Below are 23,204 nucleotides of genomic sequence, written 5' to 3'. Positions count from 1 at the left end.
GAACAACATAGGGGACCTTACAGAGATCTAGCTTCCAGTGACATCATACCACATCACCGATATGTAGAGTACATTCCAGCCTATGTGGTAAAGCTCATTCCACACTTCCCTCACCACAGTCCTGTGGGACTCCAAATGCATCCTTCTCTTTATGCCACACAATGTTTCAGATTCAGAATTCCCAGTTCATTTTTAAAAGCTTTCCAGGACATAACATTTTCAAACGTTAAAAGAGGAAAGTCTTAAAAAGACATAACCCGTGGGATTCACAGTGTTATAACCTCACTTTTAAGAAAACGTTAAGAGGTTGCACTTCCTGGCCTGAAAACATAAAATGTGATGGTATTCACACCGTGACATGGAATGGACACTCCCAGGAGAACCTGTTTTGTAGTAGCTGTGAATGTTATCCTGAATATGTCTGTCTGAGAAATAAATAGTTCTTCAAAGGTCTCCTCTTGAAAAGGGCAAGTCACTTAAATACCTTGTAGGATTTGGACTAGGGTGCTTAGATACACCTAGAAGCTCTGCCTTTATTCCTGTGAAGCTGGTAACTGAAACTTCAAGATGGTATCTGTAGTCTTTAAAGAATTTTTTTACATCCTAAACTTGATCTGTTATACTTCAAATGGCAATGCTGGTTATAAATTATTCATGATTCATAGCTATCTCTTCTGACACATGATCTTCAAACTAAGCATCCTCTTATTCTCTATTCTTCCCTTCAGGCCTGTTGCATGCAGGCCTGTGGCCTGGCTTACTCTTGCTCTTTGCATTAAGTATAATTTTAGAACATCATGTCATTGTTTGCCATTTTTCATAGTTTCTCTCTCTCTTTCTCTCTATCTCCGACATCATCTACATTTTTTTAACTCCACCTATGTCAATAATATCCTCCTAGAAAGCTCAAGAGGTTAAAAATACACCCAAACACATTTGTCATCTCCTTTCTTACTATATAAATAACTGTTCTATTAGAGCTAGTTTCTTCCATTTCATTTCCTCACCAATCACACCTTAGACTATTTTGCAACACCTACTTTTGCCAGCGGATGTTTCTGCTGTTACATGTTAGCTGTGGTTGTGAACAAGATTAATTTGCACATTGCTGAAGGTTTGCACCTGGTTTCTGCAAGACAAAATGCTTAAGAAACCAGAAACAATTTGGAATCTGCACAAAGAGCAGGCGTTGTCCTCGGGCAAACCCAGAGCAGGAGAAAGAGGATACTGTTTACCTCTCAAAGATTAGTCCATAATAGCCTTTTGTAGAGGAATGTCTCAAATTGGAAAACAAATATATTTGTGATATTTTTATTTGAAATAATTTAAGTAGTTAGAAAAACCCACAAGTAGGATTCAGAGTATCTTATTTTCAATAGTCATATATGTGAACTCTAGAGCACTCTTTTCCAGGTAATCTGGCAATCTCTTATAGCAATATAATGGATTTATCTACTTCAGAATATTGAACAAAATGTCTCTGAAATTATTCCACATTTCTCCTTGGAAAAATTCAGTTTTTATTACCCAGATGTTATAGTTTTAAAGCATGGTTCTAATACATTTTAGATGTTTACAAAATGTTGACAGTAAAAACGTTACTCCCAAACAGGTGAACCTAAATGCAGATCCAGATTCTCATGAAAAAAATTCTAAGCCTTTGTGTGTAGGATTTATGATATTTTAAAAGCTTTTTAAAAATAATGTGTGTATGCCTACATAGTCATGGATGTAATATATTACTTATTTATGTAGTATACATTACCTCATGTCGTACTGCATAAATAAATGATCTTTTATTAAGCTCAGTTCATGGCAAACTAACTCTAGAGCTCGAATCCTAGTAGTCACCAACTATCTTGAGGCAGATGCACACCCTCCCAAAACATGTACATTAACAGGAATATACTGCTCCAATATAGCCATTTACATGTACAGCAGGAGAAAAGTACAGCTCGTGGGGGAGAATGCACTCGTGTGAGACAGCAAGGACTGCTCAGAAAGCAGGGAGGCCACAGATATATTCAGTGAGACAGAGAAGGCTGTTCTTCTCATGCCTCAAAGAGACCATGCAAGATAAAGAAAAATGTTTTGTTCTTTTGAGCAATGTAGACCTCCATAATAGCCAAACACATCATATTTTTCAGGATTCCTGTATTTCAGATCAGAAAACCAATTTCTTTTGAGTCACACTCATTCTCTTAGGTCAGAAGGTGCTCTTTGAACTAATCTAAACTCCGGTATGGAGGATTTTTACAAGCCAATATTCTGGTTAGGTAGGACCTATGAAATAAGCTTAAAAACATAAATGCAGATATGCATAAATCGGCAAAACAGAATGAACGTTCTCCAGAATGACCAAACTCTGAGCATGGACTAACCATGGGTTATTTTAATTTCTGGTTTTATTTGTGAGAGTTAAATGCAACTGAACAGAACTTATCTGTAGAAGTTAAATGTAACTGTCTCAACTTCGATTCTAGGCAGCCACATATTAACAGTTAGAGGAAAACAACAAGTACACTTTTTCCACCTTTAAAAATACCCTAACACAATCTACATAGACCTATTGACTATTGTCACTGTAAAACATCTGCAGGAAGAACTCAAAACTGAAGAAGCTTTATAGGTTACAGGCATAGGTGGGAAGCATCCTTCTATTTGACAGTCTAAGAAACCAGTACTTCTGTCAGGCAACTGCTTTCAAGGGTCATTCTACCAGTGTCTACATCACAAAAAAAGTAATCGTTCCATTCACAAACAGTAACATGGCATTAGATGTAAGTAGAAAAGAAAAATCACCTATCCCATAAATGAGCAGCACTGATGTTGGGATCCCTGTCAGGAGCTGCATTTGGCTGCATGATCAGAAAGGTGTCACGCAACATGAGCAGAAGGAACATAGGGCTCACTTTCCTAGTATACAAATGGACCATACGTTGCTACATACGGGTAGTGAAATTACCATGGTAATCACTACTGTAATTTAAAAAAACCCACCACCATCACCAATGATTACTAAAACTTCACAAATAGTTACAAAAAGTGTATTATTTTTCTCCCTTCTTCCTTTCAACTTTATGTATGATACACACGCACAGAAACGCGTTCAAGACTCATTCAAACAGCAACTCCTCCTGCTATAATCAATTTATACGTTCATCTGTTAATGCAGATGAATACTAAGATATGCACTGGAATTCCCACACAAGTACTAGTAAATCTTAAACCAGAAGTTAGTGCTAGAACTCAGTTTAACAGGGCGCGTGAACATCCTCTCTTCTTACCTGTGTACATGCGTAAACAACAGGTTTCTAAAGGACTTACTATGTCAACAAGTAGAAGTAGAAAGCTGATTAGGAGGATTCCCTGCACAATGCTGCAAGCTTTTCAAAATCGAAAGTCTTCATGATAAATGCATGAATTTTTAAGCAACAGAATTATCTTTTGCTATGTAATTTCATTTAAAGTCAATATTCAACAGAGACAAATAATGGAAGTTTAAAATGCACTTATGTATTGCTGCCAGCTGTGCCTGTCATTGATAAAAGGAACAGAAAATTGTGGACTGTCTCTCTCAATGGCATAATCACTATCTGGTTTATGCACTAACTTACATTTTAATTAACTACTTAATGAATGATCTGGTTACTCTTCAACTACATAGTGGTATTCTGTAAGAATCAGAAGCAGCAGGAAGTTCAGTATTACCGTAACAATTCAAGAGCTGATACCATTCAGTGGTTAGCCAGATCCTGAATATGGACAAGATTTTCAGTGGAAGGTACAGGGATCCAATCCTAGATGACAATAAAATAATCTAACTCTCATACATGTGTCACCTTTAATATTCTTTCTTTTTTGTAAGCCCAAGTGCGAGGGGTTTTATTCTTTTCCAAAATTCTGTTTTCTGAATTTTCTTATCATCTATATGTGTCACCTTGTTTCTATGTTGTATAAAAAACTTTTTCAAAGTATACAGCCTGCTTTTTTTCTGGCAACCCAGAAACATGACAAGACACGAACACGACAAAACCAAATGAAGTTTGATTTTTTCTTTGTATTTTAAGAAAAAAAGTTTGGAAAAATGCAGAAAGTTTCAGATCAATCCTTATAGCGCTAATTATGGCTCTGATTTTAAATAGGAATATTTATGAGTTTATTTTATTTTGCTTTTTGTGTGACCAGGCCTACATTGATAACTTTTAGTATCAGCAAAACCAGAAAGTATATTTACTGTTTGATATGCCAGATGTTGGTGAAGCACACAGCATGCACATGCTCTAAAGAACCTCCATAGGAGTAAAGATGGGTTGAGAGAAGAGAAATAGCTTTCCTACAGCTCTACAGCTGCTCACTGAGAGAGCTGGGACAAAACCCGAGATATCTTGCCTGCTGCAGTGTCCTAATCAATAATCCACACGACTTCTTTGGGATATTTTTGGGCTGTGTTTTTTTCCAACAAGCTAATTTACATTTTACTACGTATCTTTGTCGGGTTCTTGTGCTCAAAGTCATCTTCTTTTATTAGTGAGCTGCCCTAGCTCTCTGAAGCCCACGACATTTGGTAGCTGATCACACTGAGCTCTAAAGAAAGTTGGGTTTGATCTGTACTACTTTTGCTCCTTGATGTTTTGCCTTCCAGGATTTCATACCCGAGTGAGTTTTAGTCTTTTCTTGGTTACTTAGATTGGTTTCCTGGGGGTTTTAAATGAAATATTCACTAATGAAATCTTCTAAAATATTTAAAGGAAGCCAAAAATAAATGGAATTGAAGTCCTAAAAAAAAAAAAATAGTGCTGGAAGTGGAGCAATAAGGCATGTTGTATTCCTCCCAGCATCCCTCAGGCTCTTTGTTTACGGTACTGTCTTTCCAGTAATCTCCCTGTGCATTCAGTGGAAGTGAGATGCTGGTGTTTGAGTGGTACTTTCTTGTATAAATATTTCTTCTGCTGGGGGGGGGTCAGACAGAATGAATCTCTGAAATCTGTAGTTCCCCTGCAGAACATTGCTTCCATGCAGTCATGCCTTCTCACCTCTGGAGAGGAAGTAGAAGAAAACATCAAGTTTTATTGTAGCCTCAGGTTATGTAATACTGTCTCTTGGCTCTGAAAATAACTGGAAACATTGAGATCAAAGATTAAATGTACTGTATCCTCAGATTCCTCTTCTCTCACAATGAAAGGCTTTCAGAGGAATTCCAGAATGACTTTTGCCATGCAAGACAATTTATAAAGATGTAAAAGCAAATCCGAGAAGTGGTGTTTTATGAATTGTGTTAGTCCTGTGCAGTCATTTCGGCAACCAGGACATGCATAAAGCTCGTTAAACAGTACTAATTTCAAGGCAGTTTTCTAACATGTCTGTAAATCTGTTGTTACTTAGACAAAAAATACTAAATACTTTCTTTTCTTCTACTGTAGCGTTCACTAAATATAGGTTTGTGTCTAATTTTCAACCACTTCTGAAATGTGGGGCAGCCTATAGCAGAATACATAGATGGCACGTGGGTCTCTTGTTCAGCCAGTATGGGAGCAGTTCTGTCTACAGATTCATCCACTGCCCACAAACAGAGCCCTGATGTCTTATAATAGATTAGCTGAGATGACACCATGACGGGAATTGGTCCACCTAATATCCGACTCCCTTTAGGAGTTTTCTGTCTCTTTTGATTGACCATTTGCTTTTAATTTTGTTATTTCAGGTATCTAATGCTAGCAGTTTTTAACCTAGGCCCCAAAGTGCTGCATTTAACTTCATTCCCATTTTTACATCTTATATTTATCTTATTACCCCTGGAGTTACCCACACTCCCTTTTCACACAATTCCTTTGCACAAATGTCTAGGAAGTCCAAATATGTAGACCCATGATACAGCACAAATGTTGTGCTTTACCACATCTGTAGAGCAAAAAAGCCACCACTTTGTGCTTTTTTCTGTGATACAAACTGCTGAAAATTTCAACAAGATAAAATGTACATAGCTTTGACAATTCTTATTTCATGCTATTTCATAATCCTGATAGTGTGTTTGGTCTAAAGCACCAGAGACGTGGTGTACTTCATTCATTGAAATATGGAAACAAACCAGTTATTTCCAATTCTCTCTGTATGTAAAAGCATGTAAGTTGGTGGATGTTGCCAGGAAGCGGGCATACCATCTGGATACCTTGAAATGAATGAAATCTAATAAAACATACTTCTTATTTGCTCACAGTGGTGATTTCACCATATCTCAAAATCTGTATTATTATAATGATAATATGTCAAATATTCAAAATTCAACAAGTTATTGTTTAAACATGCATGGAGCCCTTATCTATAGGTATGCAATTTTTTTGAAGCAGGCAGCTTTTCCTTAGGTATTCATATAACAACCAGACATCCAAAAGAGCCAAGGACACAGGATGCCCGACTGTGTCAGGCACAGCAAGATTTCTAACAGAACAGCACCCCAACTGGTTGTGTTGCCTGGAAATTGTGGCTTTCTATTTTCTCACATTACTTGAGATTTCTGTCATCCTCACATTTTCTCATCTCTTTGTTCCAATTTTCTATCACAGTAAGTCAAAGAGGTTATTTAGAAACCTAACCACTCCTAAGCATTCAGAGATGAGATGCTGAGCTTTCATCCTGGGGTGATGCTTCCTAGGCAGGAGGAGAGTGGCAAAGGCAGCAGAAGATTTTATAATTTGCAGATTATTTACACACTGGAGCATAATGGTTCACTCACAGCAGTTGCAACCTGTTACACTGTGCTGCTGCCACATCTAAACACTAATCCTGCACACTAAAAATCCTCATGTGTTTCCTAATGCCAGTGGAGTAGCTTAGCTGCCTTCAAAAACAAACAAAAAAGATCAGTTGTTTGCAATTACATCCCCAAATATGAAAAAGTCATATGTAAATATCTAGGGTCAGTAATTGTTCATTTTTCCTTTGAACTTTTAGTATTCACAACTGGAACCTTAGAAACAAACACACATAAGTTTACCTTACCTCAATACATTTCCACATACTGACATTTTTCAGCAACAAAAAATTCTTAGGGTGAATCTTGTCTCTGTGAATTCTAGGGGAAGGTGGGAACAACAGTAATAGATTTTAATTACTGTCTAGCGTCATTACATTCTTTCCTCCTATAATTAGAAACTAATGAGAAGTGGAACACATTCTGTCAAATGAACTGAGAAAACAGCACTTCAAGTGGAACGAGTGGCCAAGGACCAAATAAAATTGAGAACTGTCAGGCAGAAAGTCATGTCATACATAAAAAAATTTCATTTGCTTGGATGGCTATAATGATTCATCTCATTTTGCAGGAGTTTCATCAGCTGGGGTTGTCATTTCACACAAACATAAACTAATTTCGGTTCTCTTCTCCCTGCTCCCGCAGGAAATCAAGGTGTTTGTTGTCAGACACATTCACATACAGACACACACGTTACTCTTTAAAAACAGAAAAAAAAGACAAAATCTCCTCCCATCCCCTGCCCTCCGCCCTGCTGTGCAATGCAGTTAGGATCCATCCTTTGGAATGTAAATTGAAAACCAGGCTTGCAGCTATCTGAATCCCAGAGATAATCTTATATAAATGGACTATAGTGCAGGCTTTGTCAAAGCCTTAATATTGTTTTACCTCATTACATAATCAAGCTATAATCATGGCTTAGAAATGGATATTTAGAATTGGGGTGAAATCACTTAGTACAGCTGCTGTGTTGTACCAGCAATGACCACGAATCACCCCATTCTTTATGTAATGCCCAGACAGAGCAAGTGCCAAGAGTCAGGTAGAGAATAGCAACATTTCCAAGTGCTTCAAGTCTGTTGCAAGCAAATATCTACAATGCCATGGCAGATTTTCTCTTTCTTTCTTTCTTTCTTTGCCCTAAAGGCTAAATATTCACTGTATTTTATTTCACATCATAACTTCCCTATGACACAATAGTGGTATTTTGCTGCTAAACCTCAGAGGGAAAGAGATTGTCAAGCATTTTTGAAAAGGAAGAGACTTAATTATTTTTTGAAACTGTCTGGCGCTTATGCAGTCTAAAAATGAGTCAATGAAAGAACAAAAAACTGTGAAGGACAGAAATAATGAAAAGGGCATTTAGCAAAGGATGAGATAACGAGAAGGTCTCATGGTCAATATCAAGCGGACAGTGTTCCTTCTGATTTTGCCTTTCACCCAGACTTTTCATTTCTAGCTGTGGACACCAATAAATCTCATCAATATCAGCTTATGATCAGCACCGGGATCAAATTTCTGTCCTATCTTTATGAAAATTCACTCGTGCCCAGTGATCAAATGGCAGCTGAAATTATTTTCTGTGATATATGTAAAAACATATTGCACTGGAGGAGCTAATATCATCTCTTCATGTGATAAATGACCAATTTTAGAAGTACTGTTTCATTAGTACTGAACTAGACAGACTTCAGAACTTTCTGATCTGTTGGAGGAAGAAAAACCTACCAAAAATAGGTTACCTTAGATTTTATACAAGAGAATCATCTGAATAGGTTAAATCTGAATCCTCAAAGAAAATTGTGTGTTTAGAAATAATATGTTTTCTTCTTACCACCGTAACAGTGCAACACATCTCACTGAACTGCATTTTCAGACTGAGTCAGACCCTCATCAAGACAATAAATGCCAGCAGAATTCCAAATATAGACCCTGTCAAGGCAAGAAGAGAGACGGGGACAAAAGCCAAATGAGGATGTATCAGGACAAATACACCAATCTTAAACTATTTACATGATTTTTCATCCCAGATTAGTCCTGCACTGTACAATATAGTCCACAGTCTGACACTGTCCTGATTTGGAAGAGAGAGATGTGATTGCGCTCCCCCATTCTCCTCTTTTCCTGCCCTTCCAGGGAGCAGTAAACTGTACCCAGCCACTGCTGAGCAGAGCATACACCAGAGATCTGGTACCATCACTTGTCTTGAAATGAAAGAGAAAAGGCTTTGTCCATGTTTTACCTTTTTCTTTTCTTTTTTTTTTTTTTTTTTTATTTCTCAACTTGTAGCAATTGTTAGGCAGCCTTGCTGCCCTCCAGTGTGCCAGAAGTGAATTAAGGGCACACAATGTAAAATAAATTGGTTGTTTGACAGGCAATGCCCCACAAGCTTACCAATGTTTCATTATTACAGAATATCTGCATAAAAATAGCACCAAGCCTGACTCTTTTTTAGAGGAGAAAGATGCATTTAGGATCATTTTGGTCCCATTTGCTATTATTCTTATAGTCAGTACTGGTCCAGTAAATCAGCATTTGAAGAGCTGGAGAGAATTACAAGTTCATATGGGATTCAATAGGATTTGGCTATGTAGTTCCAGCCCAGAAATCTAAGGCATTGAACTAATTCACAACAATATGCAATAATACCAGCTCCAGAAAAATAACAGATGTTATTTCACATTTTCTAGAATTCTGAATATTGCAGACTAAGCCAATAAACCCTTTGGGCCTGGGACATTCTTGTTTTATGTGTGGGTACACCAAACTGGTCAATGATTAAAGCCTTTCAGTTCTGTTAAAATATTTTAGGCTTTTTTTAAAACTTTCTTTTCCCCAAATTCATTGAGTGTCTATTTTCTTAAAAAATACAATTAATTCAGAGTGAGAGCTTACTTAGAGTGCTAACAACAACGAACTTACGACAAAGCTCCTACCTTAAAGGAGGTATTTATAGAAAACATATGTTACTATTTTAATGGTATTTCCATGTATCGTGACTAAAACCAAGAAAACACATCTTTTCCATTAAACTACTATTTACCTGTTCATTCGTTTAAAAAATCAAACAGTGCTAGCTGTGATCTCTGCCTAACAGAAAATGAGACTGTTGGCCATGTTAACAGTAAAAGAGAGAAAGAACAAGGATGTATCTATTAGTTATTTATGAGGAAAAGAAGACAAATTCTGCTGCCACGGTTGTTCTTCATTAACAATTTATATAGTTTATACTCATTACTTGTAGCATAAAGGTGATGTTACTTTGGTAATATTTCTATCATACAAGAGCCAGTTTAGTTCTTTACAAGCACTCCTCTATTAACAGAGCCATCGAAGTCAGTTATGCCATTCGAGTGTTTGTACAAACACTCAATGGGGAGAATAAATAGAAATTTTAAAGATTCGGTTTTCCACTGGCAGACTTGCAATTGTTTCTTATTTCTATTCTGAGGTGACAGTGCCCTCCTGTGGCATGATTTTTTTTAAATTTGTTTTTTTTCTATGTATACTCCATCCAGAAAGATGAATTGGATAGGGTTTCCCATATATAAACAAATCATTTATTTATGTACTTGTTTGTATGAGCTGATTTTGAGAAATTCTATCTATATTTTCATATGGTTCTCTTAACAAATCTTTTAAAGGTTCTTGCTCTTTTCTGTATGGTTTCTGTGTAAAATTAGGAAAGAAAAACCCATTGGAAATCTGGACAGCTGGTGCATGTCTGGGTCTGTATGAACCACGTGGCTGCTATTGGCTGCGCTAACAAAATTGTGCCTATTAGTTACCATATAAACAGTGACCTACATTAATCCCAGTTGCTAGTCATTTCATCAGTCCTTAAAGAACAAATGATGGCCTGAAATTTTGGGAGAGTTTGGCTCATACACTACTATTCTCCTATCTGTTATTTTTCCTTGGCAGTTTCACAAATCTAGCTAGTAGAGGAAAACTTCAAGTTTTAAAAAGATATAATAAAGATACTTGGTAGCATTTTTCTGCCAATTATTGGTTCATCAACAATATTCTTCTATATAAATTATTTTCTCCACAGGTTTTTACATTTTAGGCATAAAAAGCACAAAATTATAAACATTAACAATTACTAAAGTACACATTGATTTTCATTACTAAACACTGGCAAAATATTTAAGGTAACCAAATACTCAAGGTAAAACCTGCTCAGACCCTGAGATAGAACACATTCAGTTTCTGGGGTAGAGAGCTCCATGATGAAGCTCCCTGACACCATGGGGTCAGAATGAAGTGAGGAGCTTGTGTAGTGTATATGTTCAGCACACAGGAATTCTACAGATTTTAGGTAGTGGACTAATGGAATAAATAAAGTCTGAGAAAAACAGGGCCATCTCTAGCATCCATATGTTTTTGCTGTGCCCTTCAGAGTGGTGTGTAGCTTTGTAAGAAACAGAGTAGGGGCTAGTCAGAACAAAGTCTTCTTACAAACTCTCAAAAAACTTATGTCTATGGACACATGCCTATGCACACATTGGTTGTTTTCCAAAACTTTTAACTTAGCCATGAAAGATTCTCACAGAAATGCCAACATGTAAAAGGGCCAGTCTCTCCATATATTTAACAGAAATGAAACACTGAGTTTTCTCTGCTCCAAAAGCATCTATCAGAAGGAACTGAAACAACGCACACAAATAACTTGACCGGGTGGCCAACAGAAAATGTTTGAAGCTCTTCTCCAGTTCTCTTAATAATTTAAATCTAGCATTGTTTTAAACAACAGAAAACAATTCTATAATAATAAGTGTGAGACAACCTCAGCTATAAGTGTTACTACCTGAACTATAATTTCCTGTGATGTTAGAAAGCTGTTCTTTTCTCTAGCATTTGTACTAGCTTCCAAATCACTTCTGAGTACAAATTAGAGGCTTGTTTTCCCAGTACCTTACACTTTGCACAGTCACTTAAACACGCATAAAGAGAGTACTAATGGGTGTAATTTCCCATTCACTTCGCACAGGTATAAATGATTCCAAAACCAGGAAGCAATGAAGGATCACACCCACTGTGTTGATTAAATCAGTTAAGTGCAGTGTACATTCCCCCTGGCTATGCTTCCTGGCACGACTAATTCCTTCTATTGAACCTTTGGGACTTAGGCCAGGACGTATGCACAGATGGTTCCGCAAATCAGGAATTCACTTCCTCTGCTGTCTAAAAGAGCCTGAATCCTGGTATTCAAATGACTATATCACACAAGTGTATGGTAGGAGGAGCTTCCCAATTTCCAAAGTTGGGAAGTTCCATAGTCTGCTTTGAGTCTAATGTAAATTAGAATGGCACAGGACTGTTAGAAATAAAATCTTTTGTAAGGGCTTACTAAGGACATGACCACTAGATACTGCTGCTATGCTTCTCCTTTTCAAAATACACCCTACTCTAGAAGTGGCTTAAGGCTCATGCACATTCTCTGTGTACAGCAGAGATTATTGCCACCAAGAGGAATCTTCTATTTCCCATTCATAGCAGCATTACGAAGATGCTGTGGCTCAAGTCAGAACCCTGCCCTGTGTCTTGTGATCTTCCAAACATAATTGGCAGGAATATTCATTCATTCATGTAGAAAACATCATAGGAGTATTTATACGTGAGGATAAACATGACCTGGATAGCATTTTCTCAAGGGTCTGCATTCTGGTTTAAATATGTCAGTGAAGGAACTTATTAACTGGTTATCATGTCTTCAGATGAGGAAGACTGTATCTATCAATCTACACAAACATAGAAGAATACAGAGGAATAGGAAAAATACATATATTCATACATATAGAGAAAGATTAGGTCTAAATATATTAAGGATGACTTATTATGCTTTTCAATGTAATAAGATTATTTTTTCCGAGGAAATTTTGTATTTCTTTAAAAATTGAAAATTACTTAGGATTTATTTTCTAGACATACGTAATAGTTATATATATCTCAAAATGAGGGGCAGGACTGTACGGTCTCTGGTGAAAGGCTAAGTAACCCAAAATTTTTTAATTAGGGTGCCAAATCCTGAGTACTTGAGTATGTTGTCTTACAAAGATAATGCCAAATTGCATTATCATTCATTTCTAGAAAAATGTAAAAGTATACTAGCCCTCCAAATAGCAATCTGGCAGTCGGAGAAGCTTTCTTGCTGCAGTAGACAATATTGTATAAACAAAAGCCAGAGCTCAGGGAAGGAGGATGAAGTAATAATGAAAAGATTATCAATTTGCCAAGTGTGGGCTAATGAATGACACTCTGCTAAGGATCAATCTGTCCATTTTTTTACTAAAATAGTGTCTTAGTTTGACAGGTTCATGCAGGCATCACACTTGGAGTGAAAAGTCACCTCGGGCACAGAGATAATTTGAAAATAACAGAGAATATTTAAACTAATCCCAGCTGAAGAGCAGAGACATCCATGAATAGAGTCAGAAAAAACAAGTCTGGATAGAAACAAGTCTGGGACAAGATTCCACCATGAAAGGTGTGATTAAAGCAAAGCATTGTCAAGTCCATGAGTCCACATTCAACAGAGGACTTAACGCATTTTACATTTCGGATATATGTGTTATGACAACTGCTATTAGGTCCTAAATTGCACTTCTTTGGTCTTGCATTAATTTGTACGCTCAGAGTACTTTTCTTACTCAAAATCTCAGAACGTCTGCTTTTATATCATTCCAACATCACTTACCTTAAACTTAAATGCTTCTCTGGAGCATCCCACCACTTAGTCCTCTTTTCCTTAATGCTCTATTCACAATTGCTCACATTACTTCAAGGCTAAAAGACATATTCAATACCTTAGAGAGTTATTGGCTTGCCTTGTCTTGGCATGTCCTAACTTATATTTGTTATTCACACTTTTACCCTGAAAAAAAATCATCAGTACCTCCCACTTCCCAGATTCCCAACCAAGAAAGACAAGAAATAGACAAAACACCTCTTTGTGGTATTAACATTATTTCTTCCTTTAGTAAGATTCTCTGAAATAGTGAAGTTTACTCCACAACGCAGCAGTGTCTGCAGCACCAGCAGGCTTTCAGATTAGAAAGCAAAATGTAATTTAAAAGAATTTATGCATCCTTGAATGGTCATCCTTCAGACTGGTGTCAACTCCACGCTGCCTGGCAAGTTATAGTTGACACTGAAGTTTTCACTTGCTTTGATGTGACTTCTCCATTAGTAGAAACCTTAAAGCCCTTATAAAGTATATATGGTCTCTCATTTCCTTGAGCTTTCAGTAAAATGTTTCCAATTCCACAAGGCATGAGCAATAAAGTCTACCGGAATAATTCTGTGGACTTTGTCTATAAATATCAGGAGTTCCCTATTGATACAGTGTTCCCTATTGATATCATTCTGCAGCGTTTTGGATTTTTTTTTACACATATATCCACTGGGAAAGAAAGTCTTCACATAAAGGAAAGTGCAATAGCACTTGTGAGGGTTGAACAAAACCTAGAGCAATTAGAACACTTTTTAACTTTTTGGAACATGTTAGCAGAGATATGCTATTTCTAAACATACTTGGTTAACTCCAGTATCAGGAAAAAAAAAAAAAAAAGCAGAAGGAACTGTGTTCAATTAGATATAAAACATTTCCACCTGGAGTGTCTCCAGTTTGTGTGGTAAATGCTCTGTGACAGGACACCGCTGCTGCTCTATGGAAATGGACTGTCCTCTGAAGTGCATCTTTCGGATGACAGAGAATTCAAAGTTATGTTTCATTGCTGCTGAATGGACTGAGGCCTTTACAAGTTAGTTAACATTTTAAAAGCTCTTATGCATTACATTTCAAACAAAGAATACTTTTAGAGTAACGCATAAAATATTGTAAAAATATTATCATAATAGCTTACTGTATAAAAAAGACTCCTTGTGTTAAGGGAAAAATCCAAACAAGGCTCCATGGGGACCAGATGATCACTATCAAGCTTTCTAGAAAAACACGATAAAACAATGTATGTGGAAACAGTCTACAAAATAGAAGGCCTGAGGCTACTCTCTCTATATACACATATATGTATATTCGTATGTTATCCACACCACCATTTGGCTTGGTTTGCATACGTTGTTACTGAACAAGAACAATGCATGAAGTCATTGCAGTATGCCCTAGGTCATCTGCCATCCAGAGTGACCTGGAGAGGCTTGAGAGGTGGGCCTATGCCAACCTCATGAAGTTCAACCAGTCTAAGTGCAAGGTCCTGCACCTGGGTCACGGCAATCCCAGGCACAAATACAGGTTGGGCAAAGAATGGACTGAGAGCAGCCTGAGGAGAAGGACTTGGGGGTGTTAGTGGATGAGAAGCTCAACATGAGCCAGCAATGTGCGCTGGCAGCCCAGAAAGCCAGCTGCATCCTGGGCTGCATCAAAAGAAGTGTGGCCAGCAGGGCGAGGGAGGTGATTCTGCCCCTCTACTCTGCTCCGGTGAGACCCCACCTGGAGTACTGCATCCAGCTCTGGAGTCCTCAGCACAGGAAGGACGTAGACCTGTCAGAACAGGTCTAGCAGAGGGCCACAAAGACGATCAGAGGGCTGGAGCACCTCTCCTATGAAGACATGCTGAGAGAGTTGGGGTTGTTCAGGCTGGAGAAGAGAAGGCTCCGGGGAGACCTTAGAGCCCCTTCCAGTCCCTAAAGGGGGCTACAGGAAACATGGGAAGGGACTCTTTATCAGGAAGTGTAGTGATAGGACAAGGGGTAATGGTTTTAAACAGAAAGAGGGAAGATTTAGATTGGATACCAGGAAGAAATTCTTTACTGTGAGGGTGGCTAGACACTGGAACAAGTTGCCCAGAAGAGTTGTGGATGCCCCATCCCTGGAGGTGCTCAAGACCAAGCTGGATGGGGCTTTGAGCAACCTGCTCTAGTGGGAGGTGTCCCTGCCCATGGCAGGGGGTTGGAACTAGAGGATCTTTAAGGTCCCTTCCAACCCAAATCATTCTATGATTCTATGATCTGGATTTATCTGTTTTCTCAGCACATGCTGAGCTTTATATTTGACTCCAATACCTGTAAGAAAGTGCTTGTGTACTAGATTGTGATATTTTCTGTTCTTTTCAGTAAAAGATCCTACAAGGCAAGAGTGCTAGAACCACGAAAACAGTTGGGCTAAAGACATGTCCAAGCACAGGACAAAAAGTATGGAGAAGGTAGTAACCTAGGATCTGATCTATCTGTTCAGCTACTCCAAAATAGTCTATAGCAGTTGCAGCTTCAGAAAAAGAAGCAATAACAGAAAGAAAACGTCTGATTTTTCATTTAAGTTCAGAGCTAATCTTTTGCATCTTTTTCTGTTTGCATCTACATTCAGATTTATATTTAGATTCAGATTATATTCACCTATTCTGGTAATTTTTTATCTTGTTAAAGTAATACAATAACACTAGTCAGGAAAAAGGCCGCCGTAAAACTGTTTGCATGGAAGTAATACAGCGACTGCTTAAAGTAATCTCTACCATAGTACAGTAGGAAAAAAAAATATTTTTAAATACCAGTACTATTAATAGCACATATGAAGGTGAATGAATAAAAAAGTTAATTCCCAAAATTGTCAAAATAATTACTTCTCAGGAAGTCAGTACGTGATCCAGAGAGAAGAAGAATGAGTCACACTAATTTTATGACTTCAGTTCTACAGTGTTCCTGATCAGTGGTATTTTTTTGGTTTTAGGATTTTTTTGGTATATGAAGGACATAAACATATAATGCAAACTTATCTGTGAATTAAGGGGATAATCAGACTGCAGTTACTAAAATTGGTTGCTCATATTCGGCCATATGTCCTTGTAAACCACACATATATAATTTGTTTTTTAATTTTTTTGTTTAATTATAATATAATTAAATTAAAGGAAATTAATCCCTGGGATACAGACATTCACATTGTAAAAAACAATATAACAAAGAATCACCAGCTAAAAAATGATCTCTGAAGTTTCTTCTGTGACTGGGTTCAAAGGGATTATTCTGGGGGAAATTAAAATGTTAATTATGCCTGAAAACACAGAACTCAATGTTAACTAAAGGTACTGACCTAAGCAGAATACATATTAGCCACAGACTATCTTTCATAATCCTGGAAAACTATCTCACTCTAAATTTGCAAATCTTGTTCTGTTTCAATTTGAGACTTCTCTGGACTGCATTTCTCTGAATTGCAGTGAAGTCTTTTGTAGCCTGGGGTTCTGTAGTTCTTTTGCAATCAATATTTCCTAGGAGTGCTGTAATCTGAAGTAAAGATAAGAACTAGTGAGGAGGTTTAGTTTAAAAAAAATGCACTAAAAACTGATGCTTTGTTGTATTCCTGAATCCAGATGAAATTTAATTAATAGTTTGAGAAGGAAAAGAAAAACCTGGAAAAAGAATCACAAAACTACTGAACAGGAATGATGTGTTACCAGAGTAACATATAGCCTGGCTTTTTTTGGCACTTAGGAGATGTAGGTTCAAATCCTTTTAGTGGAGATAATACAACAGAAGATCTGCAGGCAAATAAAAAATTAGTTATTGACATGGCCTAGCCCTGAAGAATAGTTGAGAACATGAATAATTTAGAAATACATCTGAAAGCATGCATTATTTGAGAAGAGAGCTGAGAGTGTGCTAACAGGGACAGCACGGTGACTAGAGGTTTGCTGGACCACCACCACTCATTCAGTTGCTGTAAGAGGACTATACCAGCCATATGCAAGTTCTGAGGAATGACTTGGGTAGAGAGAAGCTGCTGTGCTGTGCAAGGGAGGTTATCCTGGAAATCTTAAAGCACAAGTTACCTATATGAACTTGCAAGTCTGTTTACTTTCATAGTGTGGAAAATCCACCAGTTCTTGAGCTATATTGGTGCTTAAGAAGAGGTATGCGTGTACTTGCCATTAGTATATCTGGTGAATCAGTTTAATACCCCAGACAGAGTAGGAAAAACCTAGCTAGTATATAAAAATTCTATGTTAGGTTTTAAAAATATTATTCTATCTCAGTATGCTTTTATTTTACAGGAGACTATGTAGTCATGTCTGTTTACTTTAACCTGAGCAGGAGAATGGGTTATTTCACTATTCAGACGTACATTCCCTGCACACTTATTGTTGTGTTGTCCTGGGTCTCTTTCTGGATTAATAAGGATGCAGTTCCAGCCAGAACATCACTGGGTGAGTTGTTTTTCCTTCCTGTTTTTATTCAAGCATTATGATGTTTAATTGACACCTCTGCGGATCACCAGTTTCTAAATGTAAGAGGAGAGAACAATTTCACATGAGCTTTCCTCATTTAGAGGGATGTAGTAATTTCCAAGGAATAACACAGCCTAAACCATATTTGCATCTCTTCCTTTTTACTATGTCAGATTCTAACTCTGAGTATTGTAGATTGCCTACAATAAAAACTTTTGCATCTTTTCTGACGACAGCAGTATTTTTATAACATGAAGAGGATGAGGAACATTACTGGATTAAAGGCAGGGACGCGTTAGTTTTATTTGCTCTACTTCCATTATCACGGTAACTAGCAATACAAATGAAATAAACACCAAGAAGGAATCAGTCTTTCTGGCTGGCTGTGTGCCATAGTGGTAAAAGAAGGGGAGAGTGTCATACCCTAACTTCTACTTTAGGGACCAAAAATCAAATATAGCTTTCAGGCCACAAAATCAACTGAATTTGGTGATATCTAAAATCCTATACATGAAAACGTGACATGTAACTAACCAGAATTAGCAATTTCTACACATTTACCAACTGTTCCGTAAGTAAACTAGAAGAAAGACCAAATTAACCTTGTTTGCGTAGCTGTAAGAATTAGCAAAGTAGAAACATTTAACTAGAGAAAGTTAAACACATTTTCTACTTCTGCATTAAATCAGCAGAAGTGAGAATCATTTCAGTTTTTCCTTCTGGGTTTTCATTTCTCCCCAGAACTACAGCACAGAGCGCTGGAGTGTGAAATGAGGGACAGCATTTTCATTCCAGAAGTCCCTTGAAAGAAAAACAGGAATAGAGGACCAGTCGCTCCCATGACAGAAAGTTTTAAGCATTTTATTGCCTTTTTCACATGCTCTCTAAAAAGATGTTATAAAATCTGCTTTTAAAAAGTATAAAATTAATAAAGGCATTCAGCTGCTATTTTAAGTTTTACTTAGATAGACCAGTCCGTCTGCTGAGAATTAGTCCATTTGTACCACCGAGGAGGTAGAATCAGTGATATGAAATTTGCCATATAAAATGTGATGGATTTTAACTGTTTTGATGTATTTTTAATGTTCTTCACATCATAGAACAGGAAATAATGTTCTGAAAGGAGAAGGGATGGTGAGGCATGTCACAGCACTTCTCAGTTATAGACTACAGTCACTTATGAAGGCCAGAAGAGCCACATTGCTCTGGCACCAAGAGAAATCTGACCCCAAAAGTGTTACAATTATACGAAGCTCTGAGACACTCTCACTTCCAGATTTATTTGAAAGAAATCACTTAAATAATGAGTGGCAGATAATTTGTGTGGGCTTAGCACCTTTTGCATACAACCAGAATGCTTTTAGACAAGAGAAAACAAACAGTTTTATTTCTTTATGTAGCGCACATACAAATCTACACACAGTTTGTCCTGAAGTTCCTGCTGTTCCTGCTACATGTTTTCTTCAGAATTTTCATTAATTTCTAACTTGTAATTGCTGCAAGGTATGCTGACACTGGTATGATTACCGTGCAACTGAAAATAAACAAGACTTATCCCAAAAGCACAAAAAGTTCAAGCTTGGTCTTGAGGTTACTTTGAAGAATGGAGTAAAGCCATTTTTATTCTCCACCATGATTTTCTCATTCTGACAGCAGTTGTCATCTCTCTAGCTCTGTTTAAGGGTTTGAGCACCCAAATCCTAAAATTAAATTTCTCAAAATAAAGGCCCCCTAGAAGTAAAATACAAAACTGAAAAACTAAATTAAATTTCTTAGAATCAGAATCCATCTAACAAAGGATTCTGCACAGTAGCACTTCCGGTGACCATGCAAAAATGTTTCATACCCTGTGTTAATCCTTGAAGCTCTCATTGAATCCACATTCCACTGCTGGGATGTGCTGTTTAATATCCTTGCTACATGTCTGAACTCCAGGCATTCTTCAAAACCAGTCAGAGAGAAAACTGGCAAAATCAGTTTTTTACACGAAGTAATAATATTTCTGTTGTTTTCTATCTATCTACCAGGTATTACAACTGTCCTGACAATGACCACCCTAAGTACAATTGCTCGTAAATCTCTTCCCAAAGTCTCCTATGTAACAGCAATGGATCTTTTTGTGTCAGTCTGCTTTATTTTTGTTTTCTCTGCACTGGTGGAATATGGAACTTTGCACTACTTTGTCAGTAACAGAAAGCCAAGCAAGGATAAAGACAAAAAGAAGAAAAACCCAGTATGTATCTTTTTACTGGTCTAAAGTTCTAAAATTCAATTAGGTTTTCTGAGAGAGCATTTAAATTCTTCTTTACACTTGTACTTTCTTTTCAGACTCTGCTATTACGTATATACTCTTCCTTTGTATTAATAGGAATGCAAACATTCACCTTGAGAATGAAAAACTCATATATTGTCTGGATATATATATATTGTCTGGATGCCAGAGAAACTAGTTTCTTAGAATAAGGATCCTTTTAACCAAAGTGCTCTGCAGATCACAACTATCACCAAAACCATTATTTATGTTATAGAGCTCTTGCTGTGACCTTTATGGAAGAACTGTCAGTTTCTCGGTCTTAGCTTTAGCAATATTCTCTGCCATTAACTTACGCCTGTATTATTGATGTGACTGTTCTTTCCTATTATCAAGACTACAGTTAAACTTTTATTTTTAAACTACAGAGTGTGCTTTTTCTAATTCCCCCTCAAGCATCTGTTTCCTTTTTATTGTTTCCTTATCTTCTTTTTCTTGTATTTCTTACCTCCTTTATCTACTTCTCTCCCTTAGAAAGTGATTTGGCTAGCAGTTTACAATGTTACTTATGGATGCATGCTACATCATAATAAAGAAACGTATACAATAACCACAATAAAATTCTGGAAATACCCACAGGTTTGGGGTTTTGTCCAGATAGGGAAGAAGTTTGTTGTTTATTTTGTCCAGGATAGATTTCTCCTTGCCGTTTGCAACCGAGTTGAAAAGTCTGTTGGCTAGAATCTCTGAGGTGAAAATCATTAGTGTGAAATCCTAGAGGGAAAAGTAGCCTAATAGTCTACAAAAAAAGCCCCAAGTAAGCCTGTGAAAAATGTGAAGAACAAGTATTTTACATTAATAGAGAGTATTTTCAAATCCATTTCAGGCATCTAGGAGACAATGAAGTCACTTAGATTTGCTCTGCTAAAATCTTCAAGGACTTTTGAAGATATTCTCTTTAGAACATACAGCACAAAAAGAATACAGAAAAAAATAGTAATTAAAGAACCTTTTATTACACATTATTGCTATTATTTCAAATGCTGTTGAGAGGTAAACTCTAAAGAAAAAACAAACAAAAAACCTCAACAACAAATCAGATGTACTCTGTGGTGGATAAACAGCCAGAAAAACACCAATAAAACTCCAGAGGAAGAATTCTCACCTAACGTTCAGTATGCTAAAGCTGGATTTGATCCTAGGCCTCGCTTTTGGTCAAAAGAAAGGCAAATCTGGAGAGTGATGCGTCCTGGCCTGTCTTAGGCCAAAATAAAAGGCTGTCTGTGTGATGTGTGTCTTTCACAGTCAATTAAATGAGCAAAGATTAACTACCTCAAATTTAGCTGTCTCAAAGATGTCCGTATTAGGGCAGATTACTTGTTCTTTACATTACTTATCTGTGAGCATTTGGGAACAAACAGAAATACAAATGATTGCCTGGATCCTAATCCCAGAGTCTCAAAAACTTAGAATTACAGTGTTCAGAACCTAGTCTGCAGGTGAAAAGAACTTCTTCTAAAAAGTGTGTTTATAAACTGTGAATGGTCTCCTCTCAAAACAGTTCAAGATAAAAGATTGGAATTCCCTGGGAATATGAAAAGATATAAATGGAATTTGATATCTGTCTTTGGCCCAGGTGTAGCTACAAGATAGCAACAAGTCAAAAATGGGGGGGAGGGTTTTATATTACAGACACTTGTTTAAATTGCTATTATCCCAACCTTTCTATAAATTTAGTTCTTTTTGACTTACTATGTTTTAGAAACATATTTTTAATTTACATTATTTTTGTCTCTTTCTTTCTTTCTTTTTTTTCTTTAATTTAAAACAAACCCCTCTCTTTTCTGTCTACAAAATGAAAGCTTCTTCGGATGTTTTCCTTCAAGGTATAATGTTTTTTGGAATGGAAATTCACTGCATGCGACTGCTGAATTTAACTATTAGAGCTTATATGAGAGTGGTGTTTTGTTGGGTTTTTTTTTTAATGAGACATCTAAGCATTCTACTCAAGGTAACTTCCTAATTAAGTAGAATGGTTACATACTTCTAAACAATTTGTAGAGTTGATTCAGCAGCCCAAATACTGATTCACTATGGTTCTGAACTTACCTAAGTTCAAGAGTGATCAAATTACTGGATCGCATGAATTAAGAGAGTTTGGTGTTAAAACATTTCCGCTCCTCTCTTTCTCAATTTGCCATGGGATCCAATACCGCCAGCTACACTAGAAACCTGCAACACACCCTTTTAGAACTCAACTCTGACCCCGCCTTTATAACCTTTGTGATTTTACTCCAAATTATGAAACCAAATCTGTTCTGATGTTGACCTGAACAAAATTCAAAATCATCATCAATTGCTCAAATGCTGTTCCTTATGCAAAAAAGTCAGAGTTTTGAAAGGGTTTAAAAATGCACATATATTTTTAATGCTGTCACTGGATCAACACACTCTTAGCAAAATAGTAAATATATCTAGCTATGTTCCACATCTAAACTTTATCTTCATTCAGAAATGCAGAGATTTTGTCAAAACAAGAACAAACAAACAAAAAGAACCAAACCAAACCCAGATAAAAAAAAGAAGATACATAAAAGAAAAGCCAAGAAATTGACTTATTCATGGAATGGAATTGTTGTTATTTTACCCCAATAACTATCAGCAGAAAATTTCAATGTCTGTCATCCTTATGTTTGCCAAGTGCTCAAATTTGTTTTAAATGCTTACTTTGCTCAATTCATTCCAAATATATATGTGTATATATATTTACAGCTACTATATATTGGTGAACATTAGTAGATGGTGAACTGCATATATTCAAACAACTGGAGAGTATTATAGAGATTCTCCTAATCTTATCCAAAAGACCCCAGTTTTGTCTTTTTTCCTGTATATATATTTGCTCCTGTCTCAATACAAACCAGCTGTATATTAAAATCCTGCATTTCCAATTGATTATTTCAGTTCCTTCCATGTGCAATACATAAATTGCCTTCAGATATCAAGCAGCTATGTAAAA

At 36.8% G+C, this 23,204-nt stretch overlaps 1 protein-coding gene across 7 annotated transcripts in view; it reads left to right on the top strand.

Annotated features, from left to right (window-relative positions):
- GABRG2 (gamma-aminobutyric acid type A receptor subunit gamma2) overlaps nucleotides 1-23,204 on the top strand; it is a 73,886-nt gene that overhangs the window by 48,376 nt on the left and 2,306 nt on the right. Inside the window, exons 7-9 of one of the 7 annotated variants that reach the window (XM_074156535.1) lie at nucleotides 17,761-17,913; nucleotides 19,962-20,167; nucleotides 22,048-22,071. In XM_074156535.1, coding sequence (XP_074012636.1) covers nucleotides 17,761-17,913; nucleotides 19,962-20,167; nucleotides 22,048-22,071 — 383 coding nt within the window. Of the gene's footprint in view, nucleotides 1-17,760; nucleotides 17,914-19,961; nucleotides 20,186-20,996; nucleotides 21,011-22,047; nucleotides 22,072-22,257; nucleotides 22,282-23,204 lie in introns of all 7 variants that reach the window. The other 6 variants (XM_074156536.1, XM_074156540.1, XM_074156537.1 and 3 more) reach the window with 6 other exon arrangements.

The sequence above is a fragment of the Numenius arquata genome, chromosome 11 (genome assembly GCF_964106895.1).
Source record: "Numenius arquata chromosome 11, bNumArq3.hap1.1, whole genome shotgun sequence".
Lineage (NCBI taxonomy): Eukaryota > Metazoa > Chordata > Aves > Charadriiformes > Scolopacidae > Numenius > Numenius arquata.
Note: the sequence above shows the minus strand (reverse complement) of the source record. Positions and strands in the feature narration are given on the sequence as shown.